This window comes from Leptonychotes weddellii, chromosome 6 (assembly GCF_054177405.1).
Source record: "Leptonychotes weddellii isolate Sample4059 chromosome 6, ASM5417740v2, whole genome shotgun sequence".
In the NCBI taxonomy this organism is placed as follows: domain Eukaryota; kingdom Metazoa; phylum Chordata; class Mammalia; order Carnivora; family Phocidae; genus Leptonychotes; species Leptonychotes weddellii.
This window is the reverse complement of record NC_138374.1, coordinates 39894777-39910971: the sequence shown is the minus strand read 5'-3', so window position 1 is coordinate 39910971 and position 16195 is coordinate 39894777. Positions and strand designations below refer to the sequence as shown.

Here is a 16195-nt window from a genome sequence, read left to right as displayed (position 1 = left end):
ACAGACCGTGCCAGGTGCCTGGGCTCACAAGATGAAGACAGACCTGGCCTATGATAAGGGCCACTGGAAATTCTCTCCTGTGAGTTTTATTGGGAGAAAGAAATGAGATGAAGGTGATAAAGACATTAGAAACAGCCAAGCTCAAGGGTCAGGGTTCAAATCCCAGGGTTCAAATTCAGAGATCTGGGGGACACCACAGAGGTGTGTTCCATGGACTCATGAACTTTCCCACTCTGCCAAGCAAGCAGCTGCCTCCCTGAATGTCCCCTGGACATCCGGTCTCAGAACACACTGTCCAAGCCAAGCCCTCGTGGGCATCATCATCAATGCCAAAGGCGTGAGGTGTCTCTGTGTGACGGCAGAAAGCATGCCTCTCCTCTGGTTATCATACTCTGAGAAAAGTCCCAGAGCAGGATCTCACGAGTTCTTAGAAAAAGCACTTTCAGTTTTTGCTGATTGTTGCCTGCCTCCCACCCTGTACCATCATAGACATCATCCTTCACTCATTCATTCTTCACGTTTGACCTCAAGGTTCTGCTCTCTGGACAGGCATGCCCTTCCCGGTTCCTTCAGCTTTTCCAGAAGATTCCCCAGGCCCTCGAACCTATAGGCTTAGGCAGGCCTAGACCAGTGAAGTGTGACCAAGCAGATACCTAGGGCCCCAGCGCACACATAAAATGCCTAGCTCTGTGCCAGGCCTGTTTTGACAATCTTGGCTTCCAGGAAATGTTGGTTTCCCTCTCTTCCTCTCTTCCAATCCAGCCAATATGATTTTCCCAATGTTTCCCACCTGTCCCTCCTCCTCCCCAAACCAAAAAGGGCAGCCTTTATTATTCCCACACCTGCCTTTTCCGCCTTCTGTTGGGGATGTCTTCCCATCTCTCTCTAGCCTAACAGAGCTCTACCCTTGATTCCTGGCCCTGTCCTGCTTTCCCTTGTCCCTTGAAGTCTTCTGCGATCTTGTAGGCATGAAAAAAACCTGACATATGGTAATGACACATGGTAATGCAAGATAGAAATTAGGAAAAAGGGGGCGCCTGGGTGGCTCACTTGGTTAAGCGACTGCCTTCGGCTCAGGTCATGATCCTGGAGTCCCGGGATCGAGTCCCGCATCGGGCTCCCTGCTCGGCAGGGAGTCTGCTTCTCCCTCTCCCGCTCCCCCTCTTGTGCTCTTTCTCTCTCTCACTCTCTCTCTCAAATAAATAAATAAAATCTTTAAAAAAAAAAAAAGAAATTAGGAAAAAGGGGTAACTGGGTTATCAAGAAAGGTTTCCAGGAGGATGTGGGCCGTCAGCTCAGCCTTGCAGGGTGGTTAGGCTTGATTAAGTGGGGACAAACAGCAGGAAAAGCATGGGAAGTAAACATTTGTGGAATAGAAGGAGCTGCTTGACCTGGAGTCCAGGGACAGGAGGTCGGGCTTTTGTTTCAGCTTCATTCACAAATCACTCTGTGACCTCAGGTCAATTCCTAACTGCTTTGAGCCTGCTTCCTCACATGAAATGCAAAGAATGATGGTCTCTAATTCATGGAGTTGCTGTAGGAATCATCCTCAGATCAGTTAGCACAGTGCCTGGCTCCTAGCGGGGCCTAAACATTAGCTTATATTGTTGATAGAGCTCCAGGCCTTTGGTTTCTTTATCTGAAAACGAGTGAAATCACTCTAGATCAGTGTTTCCAGGTGTAAATTGCATTGTCAGCCAATGCGTAACTTCTCATTTGTAGGAGCAAGGCTCTTAGCAGGTTGAGGGGCCACTAAGACATCAGCCCCTCTGTGCCAAGCTCATGCCTTGGGAGACTTCTATGTTTGTGTAGCGTAAATGCCCTGTGGGAGTTGGGAGCGACAGCCCTGGAGGCCATATCCATGACGTATTCTTCTAACCAAGACTTACGCAGGCCGTGGGAAAAGATGTTTGTTTACCTTGCAAAGGAGGAAACTGAGAAGACCCCAGTGGTTCCACCCCAGTGCACGTAGCTGGTTAATGGCAGGTTCAGAACCACAAACTCCATCTCTGGTCCCGGCTGGGATTCTTTCTATGACAACGGCTGGCTTGCCGATTATCATCCTTTCCCCTTCGCTTGTGAGGACACACATGGAAGGGCCTGGCTCCGAACCAATTCTCAGGCACAGCTGCCGCCTAAATCCCTCTTTCTGTTCCCCACCCCTCCCTTGGTTATGCAACTATTTTCTAATTTGGCTCTCAGCCACACACGATTTGGATTCTGGGACCTTAATCCTGCCCGACTGGGCTGAAATGAATAAGAAAGCGTTCCATTCCAGCTTCACAAAGGCTGCACTGTCCAACTGGTGAATGCGTTCCTTCTACTTGGGCCAAAAGCACAGTTTAGGGAAGGGGGCAGCAAGAAGGAGCCCAAGGCCTAGCATAATCACCTGCATGTGCCAGCACGTGGAATGACCCTTTAAAAGGTGGGACCTGGCTTAAAGAGCCAAAGAAGAGCTGGGCTGGCAGGGAGAAGGGCCCAGCATGGCAGAATCGGGGTCCCTGCCCACCGGCTTCAGCGAGCTGGAAGTGTTGGCTGTGGGGACGGTGCTGCTGGTAGAAGGTGAGCCAGGAAGGGCCTGGGTGGAGCGGGGACCCAGTGGGCTCCCTGATCCAGGCCACAGCTATGGAGTTGACAAGAAGAGGCCCCCAAACCCTACTCTTCTGTGCCTACACCCATGGGGCTTCTGATGGGTGCACCTGTGGGATGCAGGCTGCAGGCTGGGAGCCAAGAGAGAGAGAAGCCAGGCAAGGCCCAGGGAGTGAGGGACATCTGCCCAGAACATGACCAAGAACAAGGTTCAGGCCTTTTCTTGTCCCTCCAGCTGGGAGAAAGTTTAACCCACCCTCTGGAAATCCTGCTAAGAATCTCATATAAGCTCAGGCCTCTGGTAGGTTCTGGAGACAGACAGCTCTGTCCCTGCTCTCCATGTGACTATAACCAAGTCAGCCAGGTTCTCGGACCCCAAGTGTGTGGTGGTGAAGGTTTGAAGGGGTCATGGGTGTGAAGTGCTAGCCTCGATAGACACTGAGGATTTAATTTCATTTGCCCCCATCCTCTCTGGCTCCACATTGCTCCCACCATCTCCATTCCCCAGCCCTAAGCAATTCCATTCCAGGGGCTGCCTGACTCCCTGAAGTGCCTGCCTCAGCCCAGAATCGCTAAGATGCTCCCTGAGGCCAGAGCTGGGACTGGAGACCCTGGTGCTGGGTCAGCTCAGGACTAGGTTAATCAAGAATGCAGCCCTTGTTCACAGCTGATCCAGAGAAATTGTCAGCCCATTGCCTCCCCCAACGAGAATGCACAGCGGGGAGGGAGTGGCAGTCACTAGGCTGGTCCCCGAGGTCCCCAACAACATTGTCTGGGGGCCCTGCCCCTCTTCCTCTCTTCTAGGAACCCTACAATCCAGCACCCCTCTCAGTCTTCAAACATGCCTTGAAATTTTACCACTTTAGGTCCCTGCACATGCTGCTCCCCTTTTCTAGAATGTTCTTCCACACCCTGTCCTCCTAGTAAACATTCGCAGTTTTTTTTATTTTACATTTTTCTTATTTTATTATGTTATGTTAATCACCATACATTACATCATTAGTTTTTGATGTAGTGATCCATGATTCATTGTTTGCATATAACACCCAGTGCTCCATGCAGAACGTGCCCTCTTTAATACCCATCACCAGGCTAACCCATCCCCCCACACCCCTCCCCTCTAGAACCCTCAGTTTGTTTCATGGAGTCCATCGTCTCTCATGGTTCGTCTCCCCCTCCGATTTCCCCCCGTTCATTTTTCCCTTCCTACTATCTTCTGCTTTTTTTTTTTTTAACATATAATGTATTATTTGTTTCAGAGATACAGGTCTGTGATTCATCAGTCTTACAAAATTCACAGCGTGCTCACCATAGCACATACCCTCCCCAATGTCCATCACCCAGCCACCCCATCCCTCACACCCCCCACCGCTCTAGCAACCCTCAGTTTGTTTCCTGAGATTAAGAATTCCTCATATCAGTGAGGTCATATGATACATGTCTTTCTCTGACTGATATTTTGCTCAGCATAATACCCTCCAGTTCCATCCACGTCATTGCAAATGACAAGATCTCATTCCTTTTGATGGCTGCATAATATTCCATTGTATATATATACCACATCTTCTTTATCCATTCATCTGTCGATGGACATCTTGGCTCTTTCCACAGTTTGGCTATTGTGGACATTGCTGCTGTAAACATCAGGGTGCACGTACCCCTTCGGATCCCTACATTTGTATCTGTGGGGTAAATACCCAGTAGTGCAAATGCTGGGTCATAGGGCAGCTCTATTTTCGAATCTCCATACTTACACTCACAGCTTTGAAGGCAGGATCCTTCCCCATTCCTCCCTTCCGATGGGGAAGCCAGGGTTCAGAGACCAAAAGGAGCAGCAAGTGAGGGACCAAGCGAAAGCCCCAGGTCTGGTCTGTCGGCTGCCTGAGGTTGCCCCCTCCAGCTCACCTCACCGCGTGCTGTCCCGGGCAGCCCCCGGCTCGTACCTCAACCCCCTTCGCCCAGGCTCTCCCTAATGTTGTTGCACAGCTCTCAAAGTGGCATTTTGCAATTAAACAGATGTGAGTCTGAGTCCCACCTCCGCCACTCACCAGCTATGTGCTTAGGGCAAGTTAACTAGTCTCTCTAAGCCTGTTTCCCAGCTGCACATGGGGAGGACAGCATCCAGGTGAAGATGGAACGGGAGGACCCTCAGAAAGCGCTCGGCCCAGTGCCCAGGCTGTGATAAGTGTCAGCAGCTGTCAGTGACTGTGATTATTCCAGCATATGAACTGTGCTGCGCCTTACTGGTTTCTTCCTTATCTTTGAGTAAGGAGGGGGCAGGATGTGCATCTTAGGGCCTGTGGTATCTGAGAGCCAGCCTTTCTCAGCAATGTTTGACGAGCTGCACCGACAAGGTAGCTGAGCGTGAAGGGGGCAGGTTGCTGAGGCTCCGTCCACCCCAGGCCCTGGTTCTGACCCCAGGCAGCCTCTCCAGCCCTGACACCGGCCTCCCCCTTCTTTCCAGCTCTCACTGGCCTCTGCCTCAATAGTCTCACCATCCTCTCTTTCTGCAAGACCCCGGAGCTGCGGACCCCCACCCACCTGCTGGTGCTGAGCCTGGCTCTGGCGGACACTGGGATCAGCCTGAATGCCCTCGTTGCAGCCACATCCAGCCTCCTCCGGTACCCGCTTCCCCCCACCCCACCCCTGAGCTCAGGGGCCCGGCCTGGGGCCTGACCTCTGGGCACTGGGCAGCCAGGTCAGAGGCATTCTTCCCACCTAGAGAAAACTGTAGGGGATAGGGTGGGCAGGCAGTACGTGGTTAAATCCGAATTCCACACTATCCCTGAAGAGCCATGGCTGATTTCTGGGGGCACAGGAGTTGCTCAAAACCCCCACAGAGCTGGTTGACTGGAGGGATGAAGGGCACAGGCCCTGCAACCAGGTTGCCTAGATTTGAGTCCTGGCTTCCGTGTTTCTATCTTTTGGCTTCTCCTGTAAGTTGAATTATTATTACCTAACTCGTATGGTGGCTGGAAGGATTCACTTGTTATTCTGTGGAAATAACTGAAAAAGATGCATGGCGCCCAGGAAGCCCGACAGATGTGTTTGCAAAAGCCCACAGGATTTTGACAAGTGTCTAAAACCTCCTTAGGTGCAAACCAGGATCTTTCAACACGGTGTCCGGTGTTTACAGGATTGTTTTCTTAAGTGAACTGAACATTTCTGCTCTGGTTCCAGGCACTCAAACGGAGGCTGGAGCCCACCTGAGTGTGCTTGCTCAGGGCTGACCAGTCTGTGGGGTCGGAATCCATGAGGATTCCTTGCCCTGATCTCCTCCTGCCCCTTCCTGGGTTTAGTGAGGGGACAATGGAAGCTTTTACTTACGATTGCTTGGCCCATGGGGCTGAGAGCTGGGAGTTCTGCGGTCTACCCTCTGACCTTGCCTTCATCTGCTGTGTGACCTTGGCTCAGTGCCTTTTCTTCTCTGAGCCTCAGTTTCCCTATCTATAGAAGAAAGGCCTGGGCTTTCTTCCCAGGATGTCCCATCTCCTGTGCTGGAGGCTTCTGACCACACAGAGAGACCCTTTGGTCCCTCTGAGTGCAGAGAAAGACATGGAGCCCAGGCAGTTTGCATCGGGCTCCACCTGTTCACCCCAGGAACTTGACCTCTGGGGCCCCTGTTTCCTCATAGGAAAAGCAGACAATGAAGCCCTCTTCTGGGGAGCCAGGCCAACATTCAGGAGGGTGCCCTCCAAGCTCCGGAGGGGCAGGTGTGGGAGCAGGGCAGGGACAGAGGGAAGGGGTCACCGGCCCCAGTGTCTCCCGCAGGCGCTGGCCCTATGGCTCGGAAGGCTGCCAGGCTCTCGGTTTCCAGGGCTTTCTGACAGCACTGGGCAGCATCTGCAGCAGCGCGGCCATCGCCTGGGGGCACTATCACCACTACTGCACACGTGAGTCTGTGCTCCCAGCGGGGAGGGACGTCTACCCGGCGAGGGCGAGCAGGTCAAAGGTCTGCTCGGCGTTTCCCAGTCCAGGGGAGTGTGGGTGGGCGAGCATGTCCGCGAGTATGCGGCGTGGGCATTCAGGAAAGGAGGGAGGCAGGGAGAGTGGGCAGGAAAGGTGCCAGGGCACATGCCAGAAAGGCTGCCCTCAATGTCAACGCAGCCTCAGGCAAGTCAGGAGTCCTCTCTGAACCTCTGTCTCCTCTAAGAGCAGATTTTTATAAGCAACCTCCGTTTTATTCTGAAAATCAAATGAGATCATGGGTACAGAAAATGCCCTTGCAGACAGGCCCCGTTGAGGCTTGTGTGTGTGTGTGTGTGTAGTGGGCGTGTATCCCTGCATTTCACCCTTCCATGGGGCCTCCACCATGCCAGGGCTTCATGAAGACCAGTCCAGCCCCAGATTTCCCAAGCTGTATTGTCAAATATCACCTTCATAATGGGCCATGTCACTGTACCACCTGCTCTGTTATTTACTTGATCTTTTTTCTTAAAAGTGATTCGTTTAAAAAAATGTAAACACCTGCTCTAGTATCCTCCTAAATAATATCTCTGATGTCCTTATAATTTTAGTACACATTAAAATAAACATGTTCACCCACCGGCCGTCTAGAATCCCACTCATACTTTGGGGAGCAGTGACTTCTCTAACCCTTATCACAAACTCCAACTTGCAGACTGGGAAGCAGAGGCTCAGAGAAGTTAAGTTGCTTCCCAGGGTCACCCAGCTAGTAGAGGTGGGGGGGGGGGTGATTGGGCGTGGCCGGGATGTCTCCTGAGGCAGTCACTCCCTCCCAGGAAGGCCCCACATCCCGAAAGGTGACTCTGCCTGGCATGGAGGCTGCTGTGGGTCCATGGTCAGCATGGCCTGAAGCCCTGGGCATGGCCCGTTTGGGATCTGCTGGTCTTCCCTGACCCCACACGCACAGCGCGCCACCCCCCACCCCAGCAAAGTTGCGCACCTCTCCCCAGGCCAGAAAGTTGATAGAAGTGATAAGAACAAAGATTATCATTTCTAGAGGCAGGTTAGCCCCACCTGCCCCACCTGACCTCGGAGCTCCTATCCTACCACTCCTATCCCAGTCTGACCCCGAAGCTCCCTCAGACGACTGTGTGCACACACACACACACATACACACTCACACACCTGCACATACACAATGCACACCTCCTCAGACAGCAACACGCTTCCCTTCCTCAATATAGAGCAGTTGATCCCTATTCTGGGGTCCCTAGAGCAAAGCCTTTCCTGAGCTGGACGGCACCGTGGAGAATATGAAAATGGGGGAGGGGAATGGAGGGGGCCTGAGCTTATCTACTCCATACTGGGTGACCCTGGACATGTCACCATGGTCATCCATTTCCAAAGCCAAAAAAGCAATATATGGGTCATGGTAGGTACTAATTATTGTGTCCACAGTTAGGGGGAGGGGTGTCTTTGTCAGCTTGGGCTGCCATAACAAAATACCATACGCTGGATGCTTAAACAACAGAGATGGATTTCTCATAGTTTCTCGATGCTGGAAGTCCAAGATCAGGGTGGCAGCCCTGCTGGGTTCTGGCCAGAGCCATCTTCCTGGCTTCTGGACAGCTCCCTTCCTGCTGTGTCATCACGTAGAGAAGACAAATCATCTCTCTTGTGTCTTCTCGCATAAGGGCACTAATCAAATTATGGGAGCTCCAACCTTGTGACCTAATTACCTCTCAAAGGCTCTCCCCTGGAATATCATCCCATGGGGATGAAGGCTTCCACAGAGGAGTCTGGTGGACATTCAGTCCATAGCAGGAGGTCACATTCAAGCAAACTGCATCTGGGGCTTTTGTCAGTGGATGCGGTGTCAGGATGAAGGAGGGTGTAGATCTGCTCTTCTCTGCGGACCAAACCCCACACGGAGTCCTGCCCTCTGCCCTGGGGCCTTGTCCACAAAAGAACATGACAAATAAACCACAGACAGACAAGGCACAAGGGAAAAGCTTTCTGAAGCTGGGGCCAGGAAGAACTACCAGATGGGAGGGCTGGATGAGGCTGCTACCAAGAGGGGCATGGGAGGAGGGGACATGAAGGCTGTCAGGTCACTGGGACTGGTCACATGAAAAGATGCTGTTGGGACCAAGCCCCTACCATCAGCACTGAGATGGCGCCCCTAATCCTCAGAGGGTATCCTGGAAGCAGGGACAGTGGCTGTGTCTGAGCAACGCTAAGGATGGTGGGAAGTCCAGACTTCTGCTTCCCTCCCTCATGACCCTCACCCGAACCACTGCCCATGCTTCTTCCCTAGTTGACTTGGGGAAGCACCTCTTTCTTTGCTCCTCCCTCCTTCTCTGTCCTCTAAAGAAGATGGTAGAGAGTGTCTACTAGGAGGCCTTCACCACACATTATCTCTTTTATTCTTCATAACCATCCTCTGAGACAGGGATTATCATTCTCATTTCATGGAGGAGAAAACGGAGGCTCGGAGAAACTTTTAACTTGCCTGAGACAATAAGCTAATAGCATCAGAGCCAGGATTTAGGAACATTCTGTGTGAGGATGAAGTCCATTCTTCTGCACCCTGCCTAGCTAGCGCCTCCTCTGGACCCTCCTCCCCCTCTCTCCCACGCAGGCAGCCAGTTGGCATGGAACACGGCCGTCTCCTTGGTGATCTGTGTGTGGCTGTCTTCTGCCTTCTGGGCAGCACTGCCCCTCCTGGGCTGGGGCCACTATGACTATGAGCCTCTCGGAACATGCTGCACCCTGGACTACTCCAGGGGGGACAGGTGAGGTGGGAGGAGAAACTCCAAGGCTCCCTTCCTTGGGAACAACAGCGTCACAGCTGAAAACCTAAATGGGGAAATGTCAACATTTGCCAGACAATCTCAACTCCTTGGTCATGATGCCCACTTGCAAGTTGACAGTGGGACTAGGGAAAGCCCATTCTGAAAGCCGGCCAAGTGATGGGCATGTTATGCAAACTGGGGAATAAAGTTGTGCCCAAGAAGGAATATTACCCCCTAAGCTGTTGGTCTGTGTCAGTTACAACAGTCGCTGAGTCCCGTGACCCCTTTGCCAACTTCAGCACAGTCAGTTGTCCCAGCTCTGACTTGATCAGTTTCTAAGGGAGTTGTGTCCTTTGTTCAATACAGCCAAAGAACATTAAGGTCTTTTCATTGGGAGGGACCTCCTTGGCATAGAGTTTAGTTCTCTGAATTTCCTGAGTATCTGCTGTGAGCCAACCGCTGGGCCAAGCCCTAGAAAAAGATTGATGCATGATGGCCCCCACCATCATGGAGCATATGTCTAGTACTGCCCCATCCATGTGGCTCTGGGGACACCAGGGCTTAGAGAAACCCTTTAGGGGACACCTTGGGGAGAGGCCACCTGGGCTCCAGCTCCCCTCTTCTACTAGAGCCATGTTGCATTCATCTGCTTTACATCTTTACTCATGGTGCACCTGCCCCTGAAGACAGGCTTTCCAGGTGAAACCTACTTGAGAACCCAAGTCTGGTACAAGTGTCCTTCCAGAGCACTCCCTACAGGTATCCTCCCAGCCAGTGTCCAGTCCTCTGGCAGGCTTTCCTCCTACCCCTCCCTACTGGGCAGCACCCAGGTAACATGGTCTTCCCTTCACAGAATGGGAGTCTGCCTTTCTGTGACTCCCACCTGTTCCTCGTTAGCCCTCCCACTTTCCCATGACCCTCCCTGGGTGCCCAGGCCCTCCTGTGGTCCTTTCAATGATTTCTTCGGTGACACAGTGTCCAGTCTCTTTGTCATCTGCAGACCCCTTTCAAATCCCTGTGCCAAGCATTCCTTGAATGATCCTTCCTCTTGGTCCATTGACCTATCTTGCATTTGGTAAACATGTTTCCCAAACTGAAGTGTCCCATTCTCCATGCTTGGGGCACATACAGAAAGCAGGACTGAGCACTTGAACTGCCCAACAGAGAGTTGAAGGAGGACTCTCCCTCATCTCAGCCCTCCAACTCCTAAAGGTAAATTCAAGAAGGACCTAATGGCTCCCTGTCTCTAAAGGGAGTCTGTCTGGGACCCAGGGTTGACCACACTCAGAGTTTTTGTCTGATGAGAGCAGTTCCTCACATGTGGCTGTCTAGAGCAAAGGCTAATAAGCCTTCAAGGGCAGCTTATCTCCCCCAAGAGATGGTCCTGACTCCTCTACCCGCTCTGCCTGCAGAAACTTCACCAGCTTCCTCCTCACCATGGCCTTTTTCAACTTCTTCCTGCCTCTCTTCATCACGCTCACATCCTACCGGTTCATGGAGCAGAAACTCAGGAAGATGGGCCACCTCCAGGTGAGGACCAACTCCCGGAGCTGAAGAAATCCCTCTGTCCCTCTCAGGGAACATGAATGATGTGAGAGACAGTAGTTAGGGGTTTTCTGTGTTTTCAGTGATCAGGAAAAAATTCAGCATTCACAGAGCTTGGGATGTCAGGGCAGGAATGCACCCTCGCCATTGCTGGGCATCACCAAGACCTGGGAGGAAGGGTCAGGACTGCTCAGACTTACGGGACCCCATAACCTCGAGAGCCAGGGCACCCTGCTGGACCCCATCCATGCTGTCACATTTCATTCTTCCCAAGGATTTAAGGGTTGGCACAAATTGACACACTTTTCAAATGCTTCTTTTAAATTGCTCCAAAATGTTTAATTTAATCACAGGTACAGACTGCTGTTATCCACAACATAAACTCACACCCGCCAGCACATTTATCCAAGAAAAACAATCCTTCAAAAAAGGCCCTCCTGGCCATTTCTGAATTTCTGCCTTAATATTCCCTTTCCACAATTTTCTTTTGTCACCTGGACAATCTCTAGCAGACGAGCCATAACAAGCACCAAGTTTAAAAAAAAAAAAATCAGATACTAATACTACTTTTCTGTGCATTATGCCATTCCATCTTCCCAACCACTCTCTAAGGAAGGTTTTGTTATCACTTTGCCACAGGCTAGAAAATTGAGGCTGTAAGGGTTTGTTAAGTAACCAGCTACAAGCCCTGAAAGTAGTAATAGCAGAGTTGGATCAAACCCAGGTCTGGGACTCCATGACCCAAGTGGTCTTAAGTAAGCATAAAAGAAACGATCTTTGTTGAGACACTTAATCTGCCACATTATTATTATTATTTTTCCCCCGTGAATTGGAAAAGGACTGTACAAATCGATTTTAGCAGGAGATCCAGGTTGCTCTGAGTCAGCGGGAGGACGAGGGCTGGGCCAGGACCAGAATCGTGGCTCTGGGCTCATGCTCCCCTTGCCCCTCACCGCCTCCGGGCTGTCCTCCGCGCTGCCCGCCCAAGCACGACCTGGGTGCTCAAAGTCGCCACATTTATTGGAAGTTCAATCGGCCAGGAGACAGGGCTGCCACGCCGGTTTTCTCTTCCCTCCTCCCCCGCCTGACTTGAACCCATCAGTCCCCGCAGCATCAGCAGAGGTCGCTGCGCGTGGGCGCGGGGACCTCGGTCAAGAGCAGAGCGGCTCCGGGAGGTGACACTGTCTCTGCTGAGGGCTCCGTTCTCCTCCGGCCTCAGCTCCGCTCCGGAGCTCCTCCGTCAGGGCGAAGCCCAATTTTTTTTTTTCTTTTCTTTTTTGGACTGAGGGGCAATTCAAGAGAATAAATGTCTCCCAACTGACATATTTTTATTTCATCAAGAAACGTGTCCTCTTTCAACTTAAGTCACCGTCTTCGTTAAAGGGAGACGCAAAGAGATAATAGGCACTGATTTTTAGCGTCCGCGTTTTAACGTCGGAGTGTGTGGGGGAAGCCTGAAGAGCCCCGTCCGTCCGGAAATTAGAGCGCAAGTCGTGCGCCTCCCTGTGGCCAGAGGCGGCACCACAGGGCCCGCCCGCGTCTTGTACCTCGCACCTTGGAGAGCCGCTTGGAACCCAGCGCAGGCCGACTCGCCGGGGGGGCTGCGGCGGCTGCAGGCTGCTGGCGAGCCGGTTCTGGGACTGGGGCGTGAGGGCAGCCCAGCCTGGGGAGCCGCATCACCCAGCCACACCCACGGAGCCCAGAGCTCCGCAACCCGAGCGTGGACCAGGAAGGGAGCTCATTATCCGCCCCCTGGTCCCCGCCTCCAGGTAAGTGAAGCATTATCAAACCATTTTTGCAAGCAAGACAACTGAAGTCAAGTAAGGTTAAATGACAGGTTTAGGGTCACACAGCTTACACGCCAGAGAGGTCCATCTGGCCCCAAGGTCCTCCGCAGGCTCAGCGCCTTCCCACAACCGGGTCACACTGCCCCGCCCGGCTGCGTGCCCACCTGGTCGCCCCCCGCGCGTGGGGCCACAGCCGGCTAGAGCAAGTCAGTGCCTCCCTCCCGTGACCATCTCTCGGCAGGTGAACACCACTGTGCCGGCCAGGACGCTGCTGTTCGGCTGGGGCCCCTATGCTGTCCTGTATCTCTCTGCCACCGTCACGGATGTGAGCGCCATCTCCCCCAAGCTGCAGATGGTACAGACGCCTCCGGGACCCAGAGTTAGAACTCTCTCCATCTCCGTGTCTCTCCGTCTTGCCCCATCTCTTTTTCCTGCTTTCTGGCCTCCTGGTAGTCTCTTCCTCTTTACCTTGGAACACTTCTGTTGCACGGGGAATTCGCTTCTCTTGAGGGCTACACGGGGCTGCACCTTGACATTGCCTTGGCCCCACGTGAGAGGACAGGGACAGCCACAGTCTGGGACCAAGGCTAAGACTGGTGCTCAGGACGGGGTGTGCTTCCATGCGTCATCTGCCAACTGGTCAAGGAGGCCTTGGGAGTTGCAGAATCCAGCCCGGGACAGACGACTGGTGGCTGCGGGGTGGGGGGTGGGGGGTGGGACTGGGGTCACCAAGTGGGACAGGGAGAGGAGCCGAGGCTGCGAGGCTTCTTCCCTGAACTTTTCTGTCCCAACAGGTGCCTGCCCTCATTGCCAAAACAGTGCCCACGATCAATGCCATCAACTATGCCCTGGGCAGGGAGGTGGTCCACAGGGGAATTTGGCAGTGCCTCTCACCACAGAGAAGCGAGCTGGACCGAGCCCAGTGAGGTTCTCCGGGGGGCTGCTCAGACCCAGGTCCACCTCTGACACCCTGGACTGAGCCCCGTGCTAGGAGACTGCCCCGGAGTCCTGCCCAGCAGCCTCAGAAGCCAAGCTCCAGACACTCGCTCCCTGCCTGCCTCGGGATGGCCCTGTTGGGCCTGGGCCTCAGTCAGACACGGGGGATTCAGAAAGCACCCAGGCTGCGTGGGAGGACCTGGGACTTTGGCGCCAGACAGATACGAGTTTCCATCACAGCCCTCCAAACAGAGGCTGAGAGACCTTGGCAAAGTCACTCCCTCTGAACTGAGCTTCCTGACCCATAACGTAAGGTCTCCACGGGGCTGCTGTGAGGTTTAAGCAAGATAATGTGTACCCACCACACACACGGAACCTCATTAAAACAGCTGTCAGGGCTCTGAGTCTTACACAGAAAGGCGTGAAAGCCCCCGGTTTCTTGTGGGAGGGCCATCCAGGCTGTCAGCGTTCCAATGCCACTTATTAAACTGAGATCTGGTGCAAGCGACTGAGTCTGTGTGTGCCTCTGGTTCCCAGCTTGTGAGATGTGGTGACGGGCATGGTGACTTCACCGTGCAGAAGGGACCAGAACATCACCTGGTGCATTAAGTGCTCACTGACAGCCACCAGCACCCGCCGGTCAGAGACAGCTAGCTGCGTGCTGCTGAGTTACCAGCATTAAAAATCAAGATAATGTATTTAAAAGTCCAGATGTCTGAAGATGAGGCCCCACCAGCCTGGAGGAGGCTCCCTGGCAACAGTCTGCAGAACTCAGAGCAGCTCTGTCCTTTGCCCGGCGCTTGTCCCCTTCCATTCCCCTTCCATCAGCTGTAGCTTGTATATTCCCTGCAGAGCCTGGCATCTGGGTTTGTGACAGTGATGGGGTCCCCATCCCTGGATGGACATCTGCACCTCCAGCAGAGTCAGCATTTCAGGGACAAGGTGTGGCAGGTGCACAGACCTGGGGGGACCTGTCACCCTAGAGGGAAATGAAGGTGGTGGGCAGGGAGGTGATGGGCTCTGCAGAAGGTCTGATGATGGAGAGCTGGCTGCCCCAGGGACCTCGGATGCAGGAAAGATGAAAGCTCAAGCCCCAGATGCGGAGCAGGGAGGAAACAGGTCCCCAGAGGGTGGGGATAGGATGGTCATGAGAACAGCATCTGGGGTCCCTGTGTACCAGGACCTGCCTCTCAGCTTTGCAGATGCAGAAAATCAGGTCACATAAACGTGACTCACAAGAAGTCTGCATTCAACAGAGGCTGGCTCAGTCATTGGGCAAAACCAAGTGGAAGGGAGAAGGAAGCAGCCTTCCCACAGCACGTTTTCTAGACCACGCCCTGAGCTGGGTGCTGTAGAGACAAGATGCCACTGAGCCTCACTCCAGTGACCAGTTGGGTTCCTGGTCTTAGGCCTGCAGTGGGAACTGACTGGGGAAGTCCTGGGGCCTGAGCTGGGCTCCCATACAGGCTGAATGGGTGGCCACAAAGGTGACAGTGTCCAGAGCCCAGAGATACTGACCCTGCCCCCACAGTCCAGGAGTCCTTAAATTGTCTTTACTGGGGATCTGCCCTTCTCTCCACCATTAAAGACACTAACCCCATAAGGTGGAACAAGGGAGCACAGTGAGAAGAGAAGAGAGGTGACCCCCCAGACTCAGAGAGGTGGGGGGGATGCAGGTTGGCCAGGCATGGTCAAGGACACCTATAGCTCTAGCCCTGCACCCCAAGCCTGTGTAGAGGGGAGAAGTTGGGCTCGGAGCATCTCCAGCCTGGACTGGGTTGGCAGGAGATGGCAGGGGCTGGAGCAGCGCCCCATGGGGAATGACCAAAGCCCCATGAGAAGCCCCAAGTATACCCACACCCCCGACTCTCACTCATGGAATGAGTTTAGGGAGCCTTGCCACCTTCGAGCTTTTCTGCCCATGTCCCAAAGCACTTTCAGGATCTGGAGTCCTTGTGGACACTGTGTGCAGAGCCTCTCCTCTGCCTTCCTTGCCGCCAAAACCCTACCCTGCACTTCCACAGAGCAGCTCACCTCCCAGGCCAGAGGGACAAAGGAGGTGGCTGGGTCTTTTCGGATGCCCACCTCCCTGCAAGCCCTTAGCACAGGCACCGGGCTGGGAGAGGAGTCAGAGCCGGTGCCTGGAAGACAGTCGACACCTGAAAAAACTTAGAGCACTGCCCCCAAAGCTCTGGAACCTTCTGCAACTCCCCTGCTCTGCCCGGCCCCCACCCAGGCCCATACACAGCCCTCAAACTGCCTGCTGATCTTCTCCATGCTCACTGGAGAATACGTCAGGAACTTGAACAGTCAGGAAAACGTATGAAGAAAGCAGTTACTTCTGTCTCCTTGACGTGTTTGTTTCCTGGCCCCTTCTGTCCGTTGATTCTGGTGAGCGTCCCTCCCCTCCCTCCTCACTCTGCTGCCCCTTCAGGCTCCTGTTGAGCAATCTGCCCCAGGCCCCTTTCCTCCACGTGCGGAGGGGGCCCCCAGTGCCGCTAGTAGGGACAATGCCCTGCTCCCCCCACACAGACACAACGGGCCTGGGGGGACATGCCAGTCGGTCCCCCAGCCCACACCATCCATCACTGTTGCCATCATGCTCTCCCTGAGCTCCTGCTTGGACCACCTGGTGGC

At 53.6% G+C, this 16195-nt stretch overlaps 1 protein-coding gene across 3 annotated transcripts; it reads left to right on the top strand.

Annotated features, from left to right (window-relative positions):
* Positions 1 to 2442: 2442 nt before the first annotated feature.
* Positions 2443 to 14057, top strand: RGR (retinal G protein coupled receptor). Of its 3 annotated transcripts, none has more exons than XM_006742967.3 (7): positions 2443 to 2562; positions 5054 to 5210; positions 6361 to 6482; positions 9137 to 9290; positions 10703 to 10820; positions 12864 to 12977; positions 13417 to 14057. In XM_006742967.3, the coding sequence occupies exons 1-7, from the start codon at positions 2484 to 2486 to the stop codon at positions 13546 to 13548; spliced, it is 876 nt and encodes a 291-aa protein (XP_006743030.2). In that variant the 5' UTR covers positions 2443 to 2483; the 3' UTR covers positions 13549 to 14057. The 3 variants fall into 3 exon arrangements, with proteins under 3 accessions (XP_006743030.2, XP_006743029.2, XP_030894582.2); XM_006742966.3 differs by having other exon boundaries at positions 6349 to 6482; XM_031038722.2 differs by lacking the exon at positions 12864 to 12977.
* The last annotated feature ends 2138 nt before the right edge of the window (positions 14058 to 16195 follow it).

Bases quoted from the DNA above. Each gene is read 5' to 3' on its own strand.
- RGR (XM_006742966.3), top strand. From the start codon at position 2,484: ATGGCAGAATCGGGGTCCCTGCCCACCGGCTTCAGCGAGCTGGAAGTG. The intron at 2,563-5,053 runs GTGAGCCAGGAA...CCTTCTTTCCAG, and splicing joins GACGGTGCTGCTGGTAGAAG to CTCTCACTGGCCTCTGCCTC. The intron at 9,291-10,702 runs GTGAGGTGGGAG...CTCTGCCTGCAG, and splicing joins GACTACTCCAGGGGGGACAG to AAACTTCACCAGCTTCCTCC.